At 40.2% G+C, this 16,062-nt stretch overlaps 1 protein-coding gene across 4 annotated transcripts in view; it reads right to left on the bottom strand.

Annotated features, from left to right (window-relative positions):
- Positions 1 to 16,062, bottom strand: part of msrab (methionine sulfoxide reductase Ab) — a 161,560-nt gene that overhangs the window by 100,363 nt on the left and 45,135 nt on the right. For 3 of the 4 annotated variants that reach the window (XM_057858578.1, XM_057858581.1, XM_057858579.1), the window contains 2 exons: positions 5,492 to 5,560; positions 5,286 to 5,405 (listed from right to left, as the gene is read on the bottom strand). In XM_057858578.1, the coding sequence (XP_057714561.1) occupies positions 5,286 to 5,405; positions 5,492 to 5,560 (189 nt within the window). Of the gene's footprint in view, positions 1 to 5,285; positions 5,406 to 5,491; positions 5,561 to 14,374; positions 14,456 to 16,062 lie in introns of all 4 variants that reach the window. The other variant, XM_057858580.1, reaches the window with a different exon arrangement.

Raw genomic sequence — 16,062 nt, forward strand, 5'->3', positions numbered from 1 at the left:
AGAGGGATGGCAGCGATCATTTACACCCAATGAGTTAAATGAGTGTCCCATTAAGGGTTAAACCAACATGTGTGAAAAGATGAGTTCCATATCAAACCTTGAGTTCCTTGAGACTTTTTATGTTTTTGTTTAATTTTGAATTGATTGTTGAAATTAGTGAGGAGAGCTACTTACTATTTTTTTTTCTTTAGTGGTGTTCAAGACCTTAACATACCTACAGTAATTTCCCGAATATAACACGCACTTTTTCCCCCCAAAATCAACTTGTAAAATCATGGTGCGCATTGTAAACGGGTACATGGATGGAGACAAATATATACACTCACCGGCCACTTTATTAGGTACACCTGTCCAACTGCTCGTTAGCAATTTCTAATCAGCCAATCACATGGCGGCAACTCAGTGCATTTAGGCATGTAGACATGGTTTAAGACAATCTCCTGCAGTTCAAACCGGGCATCCGAATGGGGAAGAAAGGTGATTTGAGTGACTTTGAACGTGGCATGGTTTTTGGTGCCAGAAGGGCTGGTCTGAGTATTTCAGAAACTGCTGATCTCCTGGGATTTTCACGCACAACCATCTCTATGTTTTGCAGAGAATGGTCTGAAAAAGAAAAAATATCCAGTCAGCGTCAGTTCTGTGGGCGGAAATGCCTTGTTGATGCCAGAGGTCAGAGGAGAATGGCCAGACTGGTTCAAGCTGATAGAAAGGCAACAGTGACTCAAATAATCACCCGTTACAACGAAGGTAGGCAGAAGAGCATCTCTGAACGCACAGTACGTCGAACTTTGAGGCAGATGGGCTACAGCAGCAGAAGACCACGCCGGGTGCTACTCCTTTAAGCTAAGAACAGGAAACTGAGGCTACAATTTGCACAAAATCATCGAAATTGGACAATAGAAGATTGAAAACACGTTGCCTGGTCTGATGAGTCTCGATTCCTGCTGCGACATTCGGATGGTAGGGTTAGAATTTGGCGTCAACAGCATGAAAGCATGGATCCATCCTGCCTTGTATCAACGGTTCAGGCTGGTGGTGCTGGTGCAATGGTGTGGGGAATATTTTCTTGGCACTCTTTGGGCCCCTTGGTAGTAATTGAGTATCGATGGAACGCCACAGCCTACCTGAGTATTGTTGCTGACCATGCCCATTCCTTTATGACCACAATGTACCCAACTTCTGATGGGTACTTTCAGCAGGATAATGCACCATGTCATAAAGCTGGAATCATCTCAGACTGGTTTCTTGAACATGACAATGAATTCACTGTACTCAAATGGCCTCCACAGTCACCAGATCTCAATCCAATAGAGCATCTTTGGGATGTGGTGGAACAGGAGATTTGCATCATGGATGTGCAGCCGACAAATCTGCACCAACTTTGTGATGCTATCATGTTAATATGGACCAAACTCTCTGAGGATGCTTCCAGCACCTTGTTGAATCTATGCCATGAAGAATTGAGGCAGTTCTGAAGGCAAAAGGGGGTCCAACCCGATACTAGCATGGTGTACCTAATATAGTGGCCGGTGAGTGTATATATTATATATATATATATATATATATATATATATATATATATATATATATATATATATATATATATATATATATATATATATATAAACCGTTTTTTTTTTTTTTTAATTGACACGGCCATGTTGTGTTGAAGAAACGTATGCGGCGATCCGTTGCCGACCATTACGGTACGTGACATCACCATTTTGTTTCGGTAATACTTCACTCTAATTGGCCGAATGATTTTGTCTGTGTTAAATCCTGCTTTTTTTACTCTTCATAAAGCACAGAATTTAGTTTCTTGAACTCATTTGAGTCAATGTTTATTGCAGCTCCGCAACTCGGACCGTAACAAACGTAACACAACACAAACTTTCTGTGTCCGTCAACTATATCTGTCCCTCGAGAAACTCAAACCCAAATAACAATAGTTCCTATTAGGGCTGTCAAAATTATCGCGTTAACGCGCGGTAATTAATTTTTTAAATTAATCACGTTAAAATATTTGACGCAATTAACGCACATGTCCCGCTCAGACAGTATTCTGCCTTTTGGTAAGTTTTACAGCAAGACTTTTTGTGCTGCAGCACAACAGCGAACTCTTTTGGTCGCTTTGCGACATGGTTTATTTTTTTCTTGCCAGTTCATATGGCTGCACGACGTCTCGGGCTGAAGTCTACGTTGTAATGTTGTGCTTATATGATCCTTGGACAAGATTTGTCCGTAAGTATGGTTGTTGTAAAGAATGTACATATTATGTTAGTAAGCGAAATGTTCTATTTTTTGTATGAGACGCTTTTTGTTTATGTTTAGTGAACCTGTATAGCGTGCTAAGCTAACGTTGTTGCTAATGCAATGCTTGTGTACTTTTTTTTTTGTAGTTCTATGACGGTCTAAAGAGGACAATGGTTTGAGGCTTTTTTTTATTAATAAATCAGATGAAAAAGGAAGAAGTCTGATTATTAAGGCATCGTTCACTAGCTGTCTAGCTTTGGAAAAAGTAGACGCTTCGGAGTGAGGACAGCATAGACAGATATAAATGACAGTAGAGTGAAATGCCCACTACAGTCCTTATGTACCGTATGTTGAATGTACAGTGGGGAGAACAAGTAGTGGGGAGAACCCATTGGAAGTGTATCAAATACTTGTTCTCCCCACTGTATACAGTGATACCTCAGCTCACGAACATAATTGGTTCCCAGAAAGTGTGTCTAAGGCGAAAAGTTCGTCTTCCGAACATTTATTTCCCATAAGAAACCATTAAAATGAGAATAATCCGTTCCCAGGTCCCCATAAAACATAATTTTCTACTAAATAAGCCTTAAAACTACACAAAAATATACCTTATTTTATGTATAATAAATGTGCTATTGTATTATAATTAAAGAAATAAACTGTACTGTATAATAAAGTCGTTTTATTTACCTTTGTGATGGTAGTTGATGGCTTGATGGAATGGAGTGGGAGGAGGAGGGAGGGAGGGAGTTACTGTTTGGAAGGAGAGTGTTACCGGCAAAGTGCGCAGGTAGCGTAGACTCCACTGCTGTGCCCCCCACATGCTTTTGGTTGTTAATAAAAGTGCCCACAAAAAGCCATCCGACACCTCTGGGTGTTTGTATGCACGCCGCCTCCTTTCTGGAGAGGAAATCGGGCGAACCGAAGACAACCGACGACAACGAGCCAACGTGACTCGCCGGTCCACTTCTCACTACGGTGGGAAGCTGAAAGCACCGCCAATTACCAGTCGAGGGCGAATTGGTAACACGAGTCACCTTCCATAAGGACTGTAGGTAACTCTTTTTCGGTCCCATAATAGCAAAAGTACACTCAATATGGTCCAAAATGTCTATCAAACACAAACCGCGTCCGCACTCAACGAAAGTGAGGGGACGAACTGGGACGCCGTGAACGTGCGTCAGCTTCTCGTGGCGCTTTTCGACCGCGTGAATTGGTTCGTCCGCCGAAAACTAGTTCGTCAGCAGAGACTATATGCTCGCGAATTTAATGTTCTTGAGGCGAAAAGTTCGTGAGCTTAAGCGTTCGTGAGCTGAGGTATCACTGTATATCCATCTTGTGTCTTATCTTTCCATTCCAACAATTTATTTTACAGAATATATATTATTTACAGAAAAATATGGCATATTTTATAGATGGTTTAAATTGCGATTAATTGCGATTAATTACGATTAATTAATTTTTAAGCTGTAATTAACTCGATTAAAAATTTTAATCGTTTGACAGCCCTAGTTCCTATTGTTACTGTCGTGTCGACAGCGATGAGCTCTCTCGGATTTCCGACTTATTTTGCTTAAGTTATACAGCAGCCTTTAAAAGAAAGGTCACATCTGTTTTGTTTTCTCCTGGATTCTGGTAAGTTGAAGATTTTATCAGATCATATAATTACTGTACATATGGTCAGTTTACGGTAATGTTTTGAACTACAAATGTGCTATGCTTGTGCTGTGTTTCACCAGTCAGTAAAATGACATTTCTGTACCTGTACACGAGCTCTGTTTTCTTGTATTCTTCTATTTATTGGTGCTAAAATTAGGGTGCGCGTTCTACACGGGTATAATAATTTCCCCTAGATTTTACTAGTAAATTTGGGGTGCGCGTTACATACGGGTGCGCCTTATATTCGGGAAATTACGTTTTTTTTTTTTTTTTTCCAGGACACAGACAGCTGCAATATTGATGAGTTTTTGCTCAAATTATTTCAAAAGGGCCTTTGCACTGCCTGCTGCCCGGGTGCCTAATCAGTAATGCATTCCATGACTATGACTTAACGTCTTTTGTCACATTACCACCCTTCAGTCTGCCCTTTAATCCTTATGTAGCTTCACTTGCGCTTCCATCAGCCCTGTCTGTCTCTTTGACCGTCCGACACCGTAGTGCTGACAGCTCTTCACCGCCATGCCGTGGACGGCGTTCCGCTCCGTCACGGCCACTGGAGCGACGCCTGCACCTTCCCTCCTAGCCGTTCTTTCCTTCGGATGTTCTTTCCCGTCAGAAAGTTTATTCCCGCCCTCCCCCTCAAGCTCTATCTGTCATACAGCTCCATCCTATAGCTGATGCACAATCCCTTGAAGGGCTTTCGCTCAGAATTTGTGCCAGCCAAAGCCCGACGCATCATCCTCGTCCTTTCCGTGTCCGATCCTGCTTTGCCCGCCATTGGGACTTTGCTCTCGTTTTTACTCAAAAAGCTTAGAAGTTCATAATTAAAACACACCAAACAGAGCCAGACGTATTCAATTAAATTATATATCAATGCCCTACATGGATCTATGAGAATCTTGATGAAGAAACACACAGATAAACACACACACATCGGTAACTAGGATGTTTTATGGCTCTGTAATTTAACCTCATGCCAAATCACAGTCTCAAGGAACAGAACCTACTGATGGCGCTTCATACGCGGTAACCTCTGCTGAAAAACGCCGCAGTAGAGCTCAGAAAGCAGCCCAATCCGTACAAGTAGGTCATGGGTGGGTGGGGATGGTAGAAGGAGGAGGTGGGTGGGTAGGTGTGGGGGGATTGGTATATGCAGCCCATCTGGAGCAGTGCGTTATGAGTTTGCCTGCAGATGAAGGGAAGGCGGAGAGACGACGCGAGAGCTATAATGAGTCCGACTGTGGTACTTTTTTTTTGGTGCATCGTACCCAACGTTGGATCAAAAGTAGCGAGGTGTCTCGCCACTGAACTCTTCAGAAAGAATTGAGCTTGAAATTCATCAATAGCGAGACATCAAGGGTTAAGTCGAATACCTGAGCAGATCTCTTCATAGGTGGGGTTGGGCGTAAAGCCGCCGGCAAAGCCCACCTGGGTGGAGAAGACCCCAGCAACTCTCCAGAAAAGCTTCTCGGCGCCCCAGAAACAACCCATACCTGTGCAAAAACATCAGTATTGCTGTGACACCAGTCAATCTTGGGACAATTACTGACCGTAAAAAAAAACTGATTGAACCATTTACCAAACATGATCGTCTCCATTCCTTCTGGAAAAGGCTCCACAGTTGTGTTACCGTTGACTGCATGCTTGTCTGAGGGGAAAACAAGTGTGACAAGTCAGATTGAGCAATTAATAAATGGTAACACCGTATGCATAATGGTATGCATGCAAAAAGGCCTATTCAAATTTTGCTGTCACACCTATCACAGGAAGACATCGCCTCACTTCGGAATGGCTCCTTAATAGTGTAGGAGCTTATTATAAGGGTGTGTGACAAAGCTGCGAGATCCTATTCACATAACTTCATTCAAGTCCGTTTTGAGTAGGCATGTGCCGGTATGAGATACTGACGGTATGATAACCTTAAGCCAAAATATCACGGTTTCACTGTTTTGCACTTGCAGCTCTAAAATGTATTACTTTGAAATATCTGGGTTAAAAAAAATAAATTCCATTGAAGAGGATTTTAATTTTTCAAAACATTAGCATATTGTAACTATAAGTAGAATGTAAAGTTAAAATTATTCTAGATAAAATCAAAATGCAGTTCTTTAGGTGAGCCTTAAGCCCCAGATCAACATTATCACCATCAGAACAAAAATTTTTAGGGCTGTCAAAATTATCGCGTTAACGGGCGGTAATTTTTTTTTTTATTAATCACGTTAAAATATTTGAAGCAATTAACGCACATGCCCCACTCAAACAGATTAAAATGACAGCACAGTGCAATGCTAACTTGTTAGTTGTGTTTTCTGGAGTTTTGTCGCCCTCTGCTGGCGCTTGGGTGCGACAGATTTTATGGGTTTAAGCACCCGTGAGCATTGTGTAATTATTGACATCAACAATGGCGGGCAACTAGTTTATTTTTTGATTGAAAATCTTACAAATTTTATTAAAACGAAAACATTAAGAGGGGTTTTAATATAACATTTCTATAACTTGTACTGACATTTATCTTTTAAGAACGACAAGTCTTTCTATCCATGGATCGCTTTAACAGAATGTTAATAATGTTAATGTTGATTTATTGTTAGAATAAACAAATACAGTACTTATGTACCGTATGTTGAATGTATATATCCATGTTGTGTCTTATCTTTCCATTCCAACAATAATTTACAGAAAAATATGGCATATTTTATAGATGGTTTGAATTGCGATTAATTACGATTAATTAATTTTTAAGCTGTAATTAACTCGATTAAAAATTTTAATCGTTTGACAGCCCTAATTATTTTCCATAAAAAGCATGTGTGTATGACTCGTATCATGTTTACATTATACACACACTCTCACTCTCAACACAGTTGCCAGAGAAAAAAACACCACGTTTTACCACCGCTAGGCACACTAAACACGCTGGAGTTACCTCTTGTAGCTGGTGGGAAATGCTGATAATATGCACTCAGCAGGAAAATAGCACATTATTTGCAATTAATTGGCATAGCCAAGATAAGAAAATAAAACTTACCAAGCAGCACCTGACACATGTGTTTCACAAAAGGAGCCTGGAATGGGCAAACGCTTAAGCATCTGTGTGGGGCGTGGGGAGGTGCAGCAAGTCACATGAGTGACACGACCAAAACACTGCTAAAATGCGTGCTAACTAAACATACAATAAGAAAATATCACACATTTTGAACTTATGACTGAAACTGACGAATTTTTGCCTCGTTCTCGTCTCGTCAGACGACAACCGGCATTCAGCTCGTTATGTTTTATACTCCGAAGACACGTTTTTAGCCCGTCATTGTGACATCATCATCATGAAAAAAATTGTTCGTTGACGAAATATTTTCGTCATAATTGACGAAAACAACACTCTGTGGTCCTATGGGTTTCTCCTGAGCCCCTTTCAGACTTATATCCTGGTAAATTCCCATGTAAAGTGACGTGTCATGGCTTTCAGACAAGGAGAAATATCCCGGGAACAACCCGGGTTGGACACTTTCAGACTTGTCCCGTGTTGGCGACTTGACGCGCTCTGCAGCTGACGGGATTTTATAACCTGGACATTGCGTCATTTTTGGTCGGCATCGGCAACAAAATAAACCACACATTTCCAAAGATGAACGATGGACTGTCTTTTACTTGGCTGTATGATACAGTAGCAACTTAATTTGGTTATGTTTCCAGTTTAATTTTGCCATTTCCAGTTTGCCATGTTCATAATGTCGATGTTTATTTAGCGCTTTTCGTCTTACTGCGAAGAGAGGAAATACATTATATTTCATCAGCCTTCGCACTGTGACCCTAGATTTAAACGTCTGCTTTCACACATGCCGCGTCTTGGTACGTCCTGGACATTACACATGGAAGCGACCTGGTAAATGTCCGTGTCATCCCGGCTAGTTTCTTTCACACATAAGGGCTACCCTTTTAAATTCCGGGAATTAACCAGAGTTCAGGTATGTTTGAAAGGGGCTCTGGTTAGTTCATTAGTTGACTTCCACACTTTGCTTTATCACCGAATTGCTGGTCACCAGGTTTGCTGGAACTTCATGAAAAAGTTTGCTTTCAAACACAGCTATATGTTACACCGCCTTTAACATCCAAGTTTAAACAAGCTATAATTGTCATATTGTCTTTCGTAAGTTTATCTAACCAAGTTCTAAAATTGCTGGTTCAAAACTAGACGTCCTGATTACCGGTTTCAAGATATACCGAGGTGTGAAAACGTCAAGGTTTAAAAAACGCAAAAAAAATTCTGTCAACCGTCCATAAGATATTAGCTGTTTTTTGTGTCACAAAAATGCATTGAGAAATCTTTCTCTTGCAGCTGCAAAGCTCAATCCTCCCCCAGCGGTTGTTGGTCAGTGTCAGTGAGTCAGCCGTGCTACACGATGGCTGGAGGAGATAAAACTCCAGAACTTTTTCCCCCATCGAAGAAAAAGAAATCGATGATATGGTAATACTTCGGCTACAGAAAAGTTACAGACGACTGCGGCTTAGAGGAGGAAGGCAAACTGACATGTAAAACATGTTTACGGAAAGTAGCTGCCGAAAGAGGCTATACCTCGAATATGATTTCACATTTATACAAAATTAAAGGTTAGTAAACACAGACACCTACAGAGAGCTGGGACCACAGTAACAAAGGCTACTATCAGTAACACAATGCGCCGCCAGGGACTCAAATCCTGCACTGCCAGACGTGTCCCCCTACTGAAGAAAGAAAAATCCAGGCCAGTCTCCGGTTCGCTAGAGAGCATTTGGATGATCCAGAAGAGGACTGGGAGAATGTGTTATGGTCAGATAAAACCAAAATAGAATTTTTTGGTAGAAACACAGGTTGTCGTGTTTGGAGGAGAAAATATACTGAATTGCATCCGAAGAACACCATACCCACTGTGAAGCGTGGGGGTGGAAACATCATGCTTTGGGGCTGTTTTTCTGCTAAGGGACCAGGACGACTGATCCGTGTAAAGAAAAGAATGAATGGGGCCATGTATCGAGAGATTTTGAGTGAAAATCTCCTTCCATCAGCAAGGGCACTGAAGATGAGACGTGGCTGGGTCTTTCAGCATGACAATGATCCCGAACACACAGCCAGCGCAACAAAGGAGTGGCTTCGTAAGAAGCATTTCAAGGTCCTGGAGTGGCCTAGCCCGTCTCCAGATCTCAACCCCATAGAAAATCTGTGGAGGGAGTTGAAAGTCTGTGTTGCCCAACGACAGCCCCAAAACATCATTGCTCTAGAGGAGATCTGCATGGAGGAATGGGCCAAAATACCAGCAACAGTGTGTGAAAAGCTTGTAAAGAGTTACACAAAACTTTTGGCCTCCGTTATTGCCAACAAAGGGTACATAACAAAGTATTAAGATACACTTTTGGAATTGACCAAATACTTATTTTCCACCATGATTTGCAAATAAATTCTTAAAAAACAAACAATGTGATTTTCATTTTTTTTTTTCTCCACATTCTGTCATGGTTGAGGTTTACCCATGTTGACAATTACAGGCCTCTCTAAAATTTTCAAGTCAGAGAACTTGCACAATTAGTGGTTGATTAAATACTTATTTGCCCCACTGTATGTGCTCGTCCGTCAATGTTCATTCGAAACTGTTGGAAACCACTTTTATTTATTTATTCATGGACTAAAACTTTTGAATTTTATAGACGAAAACATTTTGGGGAACTGTCGACTAAAAATATACAAAGACAAACAAATTTTGAAATAACTCAAATATTACTTGGACTAATAAGCATTTTCGTCCAAAACATTAAGACGAAAATTATATGATCTGCGAGAACAACACTGGAACCGTATGATATCAATCCATGGAACCTTAGGAGTGGAGTCAAGAGCACTGGACATATATCGCTAAGTAAAGAGGTAAGTTCCTCATTCCTGCAGCTCAAGTGATCACATCGTCAATTTTTTTGTACACATATCAATTCAAGAATAAGCTGTTAAATAAATAGCATTGCTACATGGAACTAGCATACTGAAAAGGAAGTCAGTGTGTGCAAAGTAGGAGTGCATGAGATGTAGGCACAGCCCACAGATGTGCGAAAGGGATTAGACTTGGCTAAGAAGACTGAGGTGACTTATCGTGCAAATCTCTGCTAAGCAAGGCTGGTTGGTACAGCAACCACTAATATTAGTCCTCAGATAAACAGGCCAATGGGTACACTAAGAGCTTAGGCACACACCAATAATGGATGCTTGCTCTGAGGTCAAAACCAGATAGCTCTCGAGCTGCTTAAAGACACATGATGTGTGACAATGACCTGAATACCAACAAAGTTAAATTAGATCAATCTAATAGTTCATTTCCTTGTTGTTTTTACAATGTAATAGCAGGCTAAAGACATGCGCATAACGGCACAACATTTAAAATGAAGAGATTATTCTGGGCCTAACTATTCTCTTTATTGTCTAGTCTAGTCGTCCCCAAAGAAAACAAGCCATGACTGCTGTCTGTTTTTTCTTTCTCAAAGATTACTGAACAATAATAACAACAACATAATAAAATCTAAAGCCAGAGGCACGGAGGTGGTGAGAAAGGCCTGCTCACCACCTCTCAGTACTTTTGAAGCAACAAACTGTTATCAAAACATTGCTTTGTTATTTCATTCTTGACGAAGGTAACAAGAAAATACTTTAGAAAAAAAAAAAATTGAGGCGCCGCTTGTCCACCGCTTCATTCTCGTTTCTGCCAACTGCTCATCATCTCTTCGTACCACTTTCCCAGCATGCCTTACACTCTTCGAACCAAGGCAAGCATGCAATCTGATCGTTCTCACAGCAGCTTTTGTTGCGGGTGTGTTCCTTCCACCCCAAATAGTGTAGCTGGCTGAGGTCCATGCTGTGCCAGGCATCCACCAGCATAACCCCAGAACCCACCTTTCCTCGCAAACCATCAACAACCCCAACTGTTCAACAAGTACTCTATCTGATACGAAAAGAGGTTTAAACTAGGGCTGTCAAATGATTAAAATTATTTAATCGAGTTAATCACAGGTTAAAAATTAATCATAATTAATCGCTATTCAAATTAACCCTAAAATATGCCATATTTTTCCGTAAATTATTGTTGGAATGGAAAGACATAAGACGGATATATACATTCAACATACATACATAAGTACTGTATTTGTTTATGATAACAATAAATCCACAAGATGGCATTAACATTATTAACATTCTTTCTGTTAAAGGGATCCACAAGAAAGACTTGTAGTTCTTAAAAAATAAATGTTATTACAAGTTTTACAAATTTTATATTAAAACTAGAGATGTCGATCGATCGGGTCCGATCACGTCATTTTCAAAGTATCGGAATCAGCAAAAAAATATCGGCCATGCCTTTTTTTAATATATATATATATATATATATATATATAGTTTTTAATTAAATCGTTTTCTAATTGTATTTAACGTTACAGACATAATATGTTACACTCATCCAGAGTCTTTAGTTTAGGCTTAGGGTAGGGTTATCAAATTTATCCCAATAACGGCGGTAATTCATTTTTTTAAAAATGTATCACGTTAAAATATTTAACGCAATTAATGCATGCGCTGCAGGACCCACTCACGCATTGTCGTGCTCAATCTGTAATGGCGACGTTTTACCTATAAAAAGAGGTAAAAGGCAGCGTAAAATGAGTAGAGTGAATTTTGGCAGCCTTTGTTTTATTTGGCTAAAGCCTTACAATCCCTCTCCCTATGATTAGAAATATCATGGGAAGCAAGGTAGCAATTGATCTTTTCTTAACACCTTAAGTTATTTCCCAATGCAGAGAAGATATATCAATTGGTAGTACTACGCACAGTCATGGTTCCACTTCCCATCATGCATTTGGGCATGCCTACAGTATCATTTACTGAAAGCTCAACAAATACACTAGATGGCAATATTTAGTCACAATATATAAAGTCACAAGTCTTTCTATCTGTGGATCCCTCTCACAGAAAGAATGTTAATAATCTAAATGCCATCTTGAGGATTTATTGTCATAATAAACAAATACAGTACTTATGTACTGTATGTTGAATGTATATATTCGTCCGAGTTTTATTCATTTTTTTCTTAATGCATTGCCAAAATGTATATGATCGGGAAAAATTATCTGTAATGATTGGAATTGAATTGGGAGCAAAAAAAAAAGCAATCGGATCGGGAAATATCGGGATCGGCAGATACTCAAACTAAAACGATCGGGATCGGATCGGGAGCAAAAAAAACATGAACGGAACAACCCTAATTAAAACCCCTCTTAATGTTTTCGTTTTTAATAAAATTTGTAAAATTTTCAATCAAAAAATAAACTAGATACACTAAATACACCACAAGGTGTCAATGGCGAGTTTTAAATTAACTTAGAAATCAAGCCAAATAGTGTGTTTTGTCCCTCGACTGACGCCATAGTTTCCTGTTTACTGCCCCATCCATTGTAATTCATGTCATTTGAGTGCTGGCTTCACAACGTACTTGACCTCTGATAGTTTGTATATTGTAAATAAATGTTGCCATCCAGTGCATTTGCTGAACTAAACGAAATGTTTGAATAGCGTTTGACCAAAGTCTGAGTAAGTTTTATGTGTATGTTGCATAGCTATTTTGATTGGGAATGCCAGTTCTCTTTGCACTGTTCTTTAACTGTGTGAGAATAGGGCCTCATTAATACAGATTGAAGCGGTTTTCTTTTTGTGAAAATTATTTTTTTAGAGATATTATTTTTGCTGTGCTTTCACTAAATGATACTTGTTTGTTGTGAAGGAGTTGCCGAAGCTTATGCAAATAAACGGCGCGGTCCAATAAAGGCCTGTGTCCACTCGCCTTTTGTAATATTGCGATATAGAATTAACCGAGGCACTTTAAAGTGCACGCGGCGCCAATGCTGTTTACTCACATGATGCAGGAGTGAGTTAGAATTACGGCCTGCCGAGAGCCATAAGCTGTGTTAATGTTGAAGCTGAATGTGCTAATAAAGAAACAAAGTACCAGCATGTCGCGTGTGGGATACCTTTGTTAAGCACAAAACAAGAAACCATTCTCTGCCTCTTAGCTCTCAAGTGTGTCATTGTAATCTGTTTGAGGCAATGCACGAGCAGGTCATTCCGCGCATGCGTTAACTATTTTAACGTGATTAATTTAAAAAATTAATTACTGTTCGTTAACACGTTAAATTTGACAGTCCTGATTTAAACATGTCCAAAACAAGCTAGATGGATTACCGTTGAAGAGTAGGGTTGTTCCGATCATGTTTTTTTGCTCCCGATCCGATCCCGATCGTTTTAGTTTGAGTATCTGCCGACCCCGATATTTCCCGATCCGATTGTTTTTTTTTTTTGCTCCCGATTCAACTCCAATCAATCCCGATAATTTTTCCCGATCATATACATTTTGGCAATGCATTAAGAAAGAAATGAATAAAACTCGGACAAATATATACATTCAACATACAGTACATAAGTACTGTATTTGTTTATTATGACAATAAATCCTCAAGACGGCATTTACATTATTAACATTCTGTGAGAGGGATCCACGGACAGAAAGACTTGTGACTTTGTATACTGTGACTAAATATTGCCATTTCTTGTATTTGTTGACCTTTCAGTAAATGATACTGTAGCCATGCCCAAATGCAAGATGGGAAGTGGAACCATGAGTGTTCATAGTGCTACCAAATGATATATCTTCTCTGCGTTAGGAAATAACAAGGTGTTAAGAAAAAGATCAATTGCTACCTTGATTCCCTACATTGCTTCCCATGATATTTCTAATCGTAGGAAGAGGGGTTGTAAGGCTTTAACCAATTTAAAAAAGGCTCCAAAGGCTGCCAAAATTCACTGTACTCATTTATGCTGCCTTTTATCTCTCTATATAGGTAAAACGGCGCCATTACAAATTGAGCGCGACAATGCGTGAGTGGATCTTGCAGCGCATGCATTAATTGCGTTAAATATTTAAACGTGATACATTTCTTTTTTAAATTACCGCCGTTATCGGGATAAATTTGATAACCCTACCTTAAGCCTAAACTAAAGACACATTATGTCTGTAACGTTAAATACAATTAGAAAACGATTTAATAAAAAAAAAATATATATATATATATATTAAAAAAAGGCATGGCCGATATTTTTTTGCTAATTCCGATACTTTGAAAATGACGTGATCGGACCCGCATCGATCGGGACATCTCTAGTGAAGAGTGTCCTAATTTGGGATTAAAATTTGCCTTTTGTGTTTTATTTTCAAGGATATCCAAAGACTGTGAGACAGCTTTTGTTGCCATTCAAGAGGCTCTTGTGACAAATGGAAATATCAAATGGTTACTGACAGTCTAGGGCAAAGGAATCACCACTATTTTTACTAAGAGTATAATCGAGTCCAGATAACCAAGTCTGAGGGGGGATTTGGCTTTTATTAGCCTCTGGTTTTACCTGTGACCCACGTCGTGCTCATAAAAATCCGCAGTCCAAGCGGCGAAACACGGGAGGGGTGCTACCCCTGGATGCCGAAACCTGTGAGGGCAAGGTCGATTTCCAGATCGCTCGTTTTATCCCCCACTCCACCCCAAAAATACATTCCCTTTTCGCTCTTGCTCTTCCCTCCCTCTCACCACTCTTCTTTGCTGCTTCACACAGGTTGGCAGCAAGCTAGGCACGAGTCGTCGAAGGAGGCTGAAGCTTTATACTGGTGCCAACTACCCTCTGTTTATGGGAGGATGGTAAGGGGGTGAGGAGGAGTAGGGGTAACAGGGGAGGGGAGGCAAGTCTGGTGGGGAGGTGGTCCAAGAATGGTAACAGCCAAATGAACAAAACAATGTGGCTGTGGCTCACTGTTACGGCTTATTCGTCAATCTCCATGATTTGTGAAGTTTTCTTAACTTTGAGGAAGAAGACCTGCACTTCATAAATTCTGTTAACATCTAAGAGGTGTAAAGTGAAAATAAGCAACATTTACTTTGGTGGCGTGTCAATAGTCTTATCTATTTGAGAGTTGGATAGCCGATGCTATTCGGAGAAAGTTCCGAGGACAGTCCAGGCCTATTGATTCTGGGAGCTCACCATGAAAGGATTCTCTCCTACACCGTGCTTTAAGCACAAACACTACTGGCTGGCGACAGTATTATGACATAACTGCAAGTCTTTTTAACTCTGTCAGCCAGAGGGAACAAAGCAGCATGGATACGAGTTTGAGGATCAGTGGTTCTGAAGGATACTTGATGTGTCCGTCGCCTGGGAACGGGGGCAGCACCCAAGCTGTCAGCGCCTCGGTCAAGGTTCTGTTGGGAATTCTGGGAAACTACAGCATACAGAGAGGCTCCAAAATTGGGTTTACAAACTAGAAGTACTGTGGGTTCTGCATTGTGATGCTTAAATCAGTTATTGACAACTAACTCAATGATTGTTCCTTAAGCAAAATGGTGGCACAATCCACTGGATAGAAATCCAAGTAAGAGTTGAGGGTGTAAAATGATGATTTCAATTCAATTCAATTTTATTTGTATAGCCCTGGATCACAACAACGTTGTCTCAAAGGGCTTTGCAGAGGCAATATGATACACAATCAGAAACAGCAAATGAAGCAACAAAGATGAATAAATAAATTCAAGTCCTGGGTATCCCCCATCCTTAGACCCTCCATGTCGGCAAGGAAAAACTCCAAAAACTCCAGAGTCTTCGGGAGAAAATGAGAAACCTTGGGGAGTACCACAGTCAGGAGAGATCCACTCCCAGGACAGATAGATGGGACTAAATGGTCTGGGTGCTGGAGTGGTCATGTCCGAACCTCGAAAGTTGTAGGTTTGATCTCCAAGTCCCTCCAAAGGCAAAGCATTCTTGAGACAGCTATCAAACTCCCAGTTGCTTTTGATGCTGCATCATCAGTGTAGAACGATGAGATTTTAAATTGCTTATGAGTACCTTGATAGTTGAACATAATCATGCTGTACACATAAAAGCATTTTCAGGAGCAAAGTTGGAATAAATGAAAGGTCTTTTGGAATGGCGTACCGCACGCATGCTATTTTTAGACCGTGACGTCGCATCGTAAAGCGGAAGTAAAGCCGAAGTGGGACATTACAGACCCACCCTCGCATAGAAATAACATAATTAGTGCTACTTTT

This window comes from Corythoichthys intestinalis, chromosome 15 (assembly GCF_030265065.1).
Source record: "Corythoichthys intestinalis isolate RoL2023-P3 chromosome 15, ASM3026506v1, whole genome shotgun sequence".
Lineage (NCBI taxonomy): Eukaryota > Metazoa > Chordata > Actinopteri > Syngnathiformes > Syngnathidae > Corythoichthys > Corythoichthys intestinalis.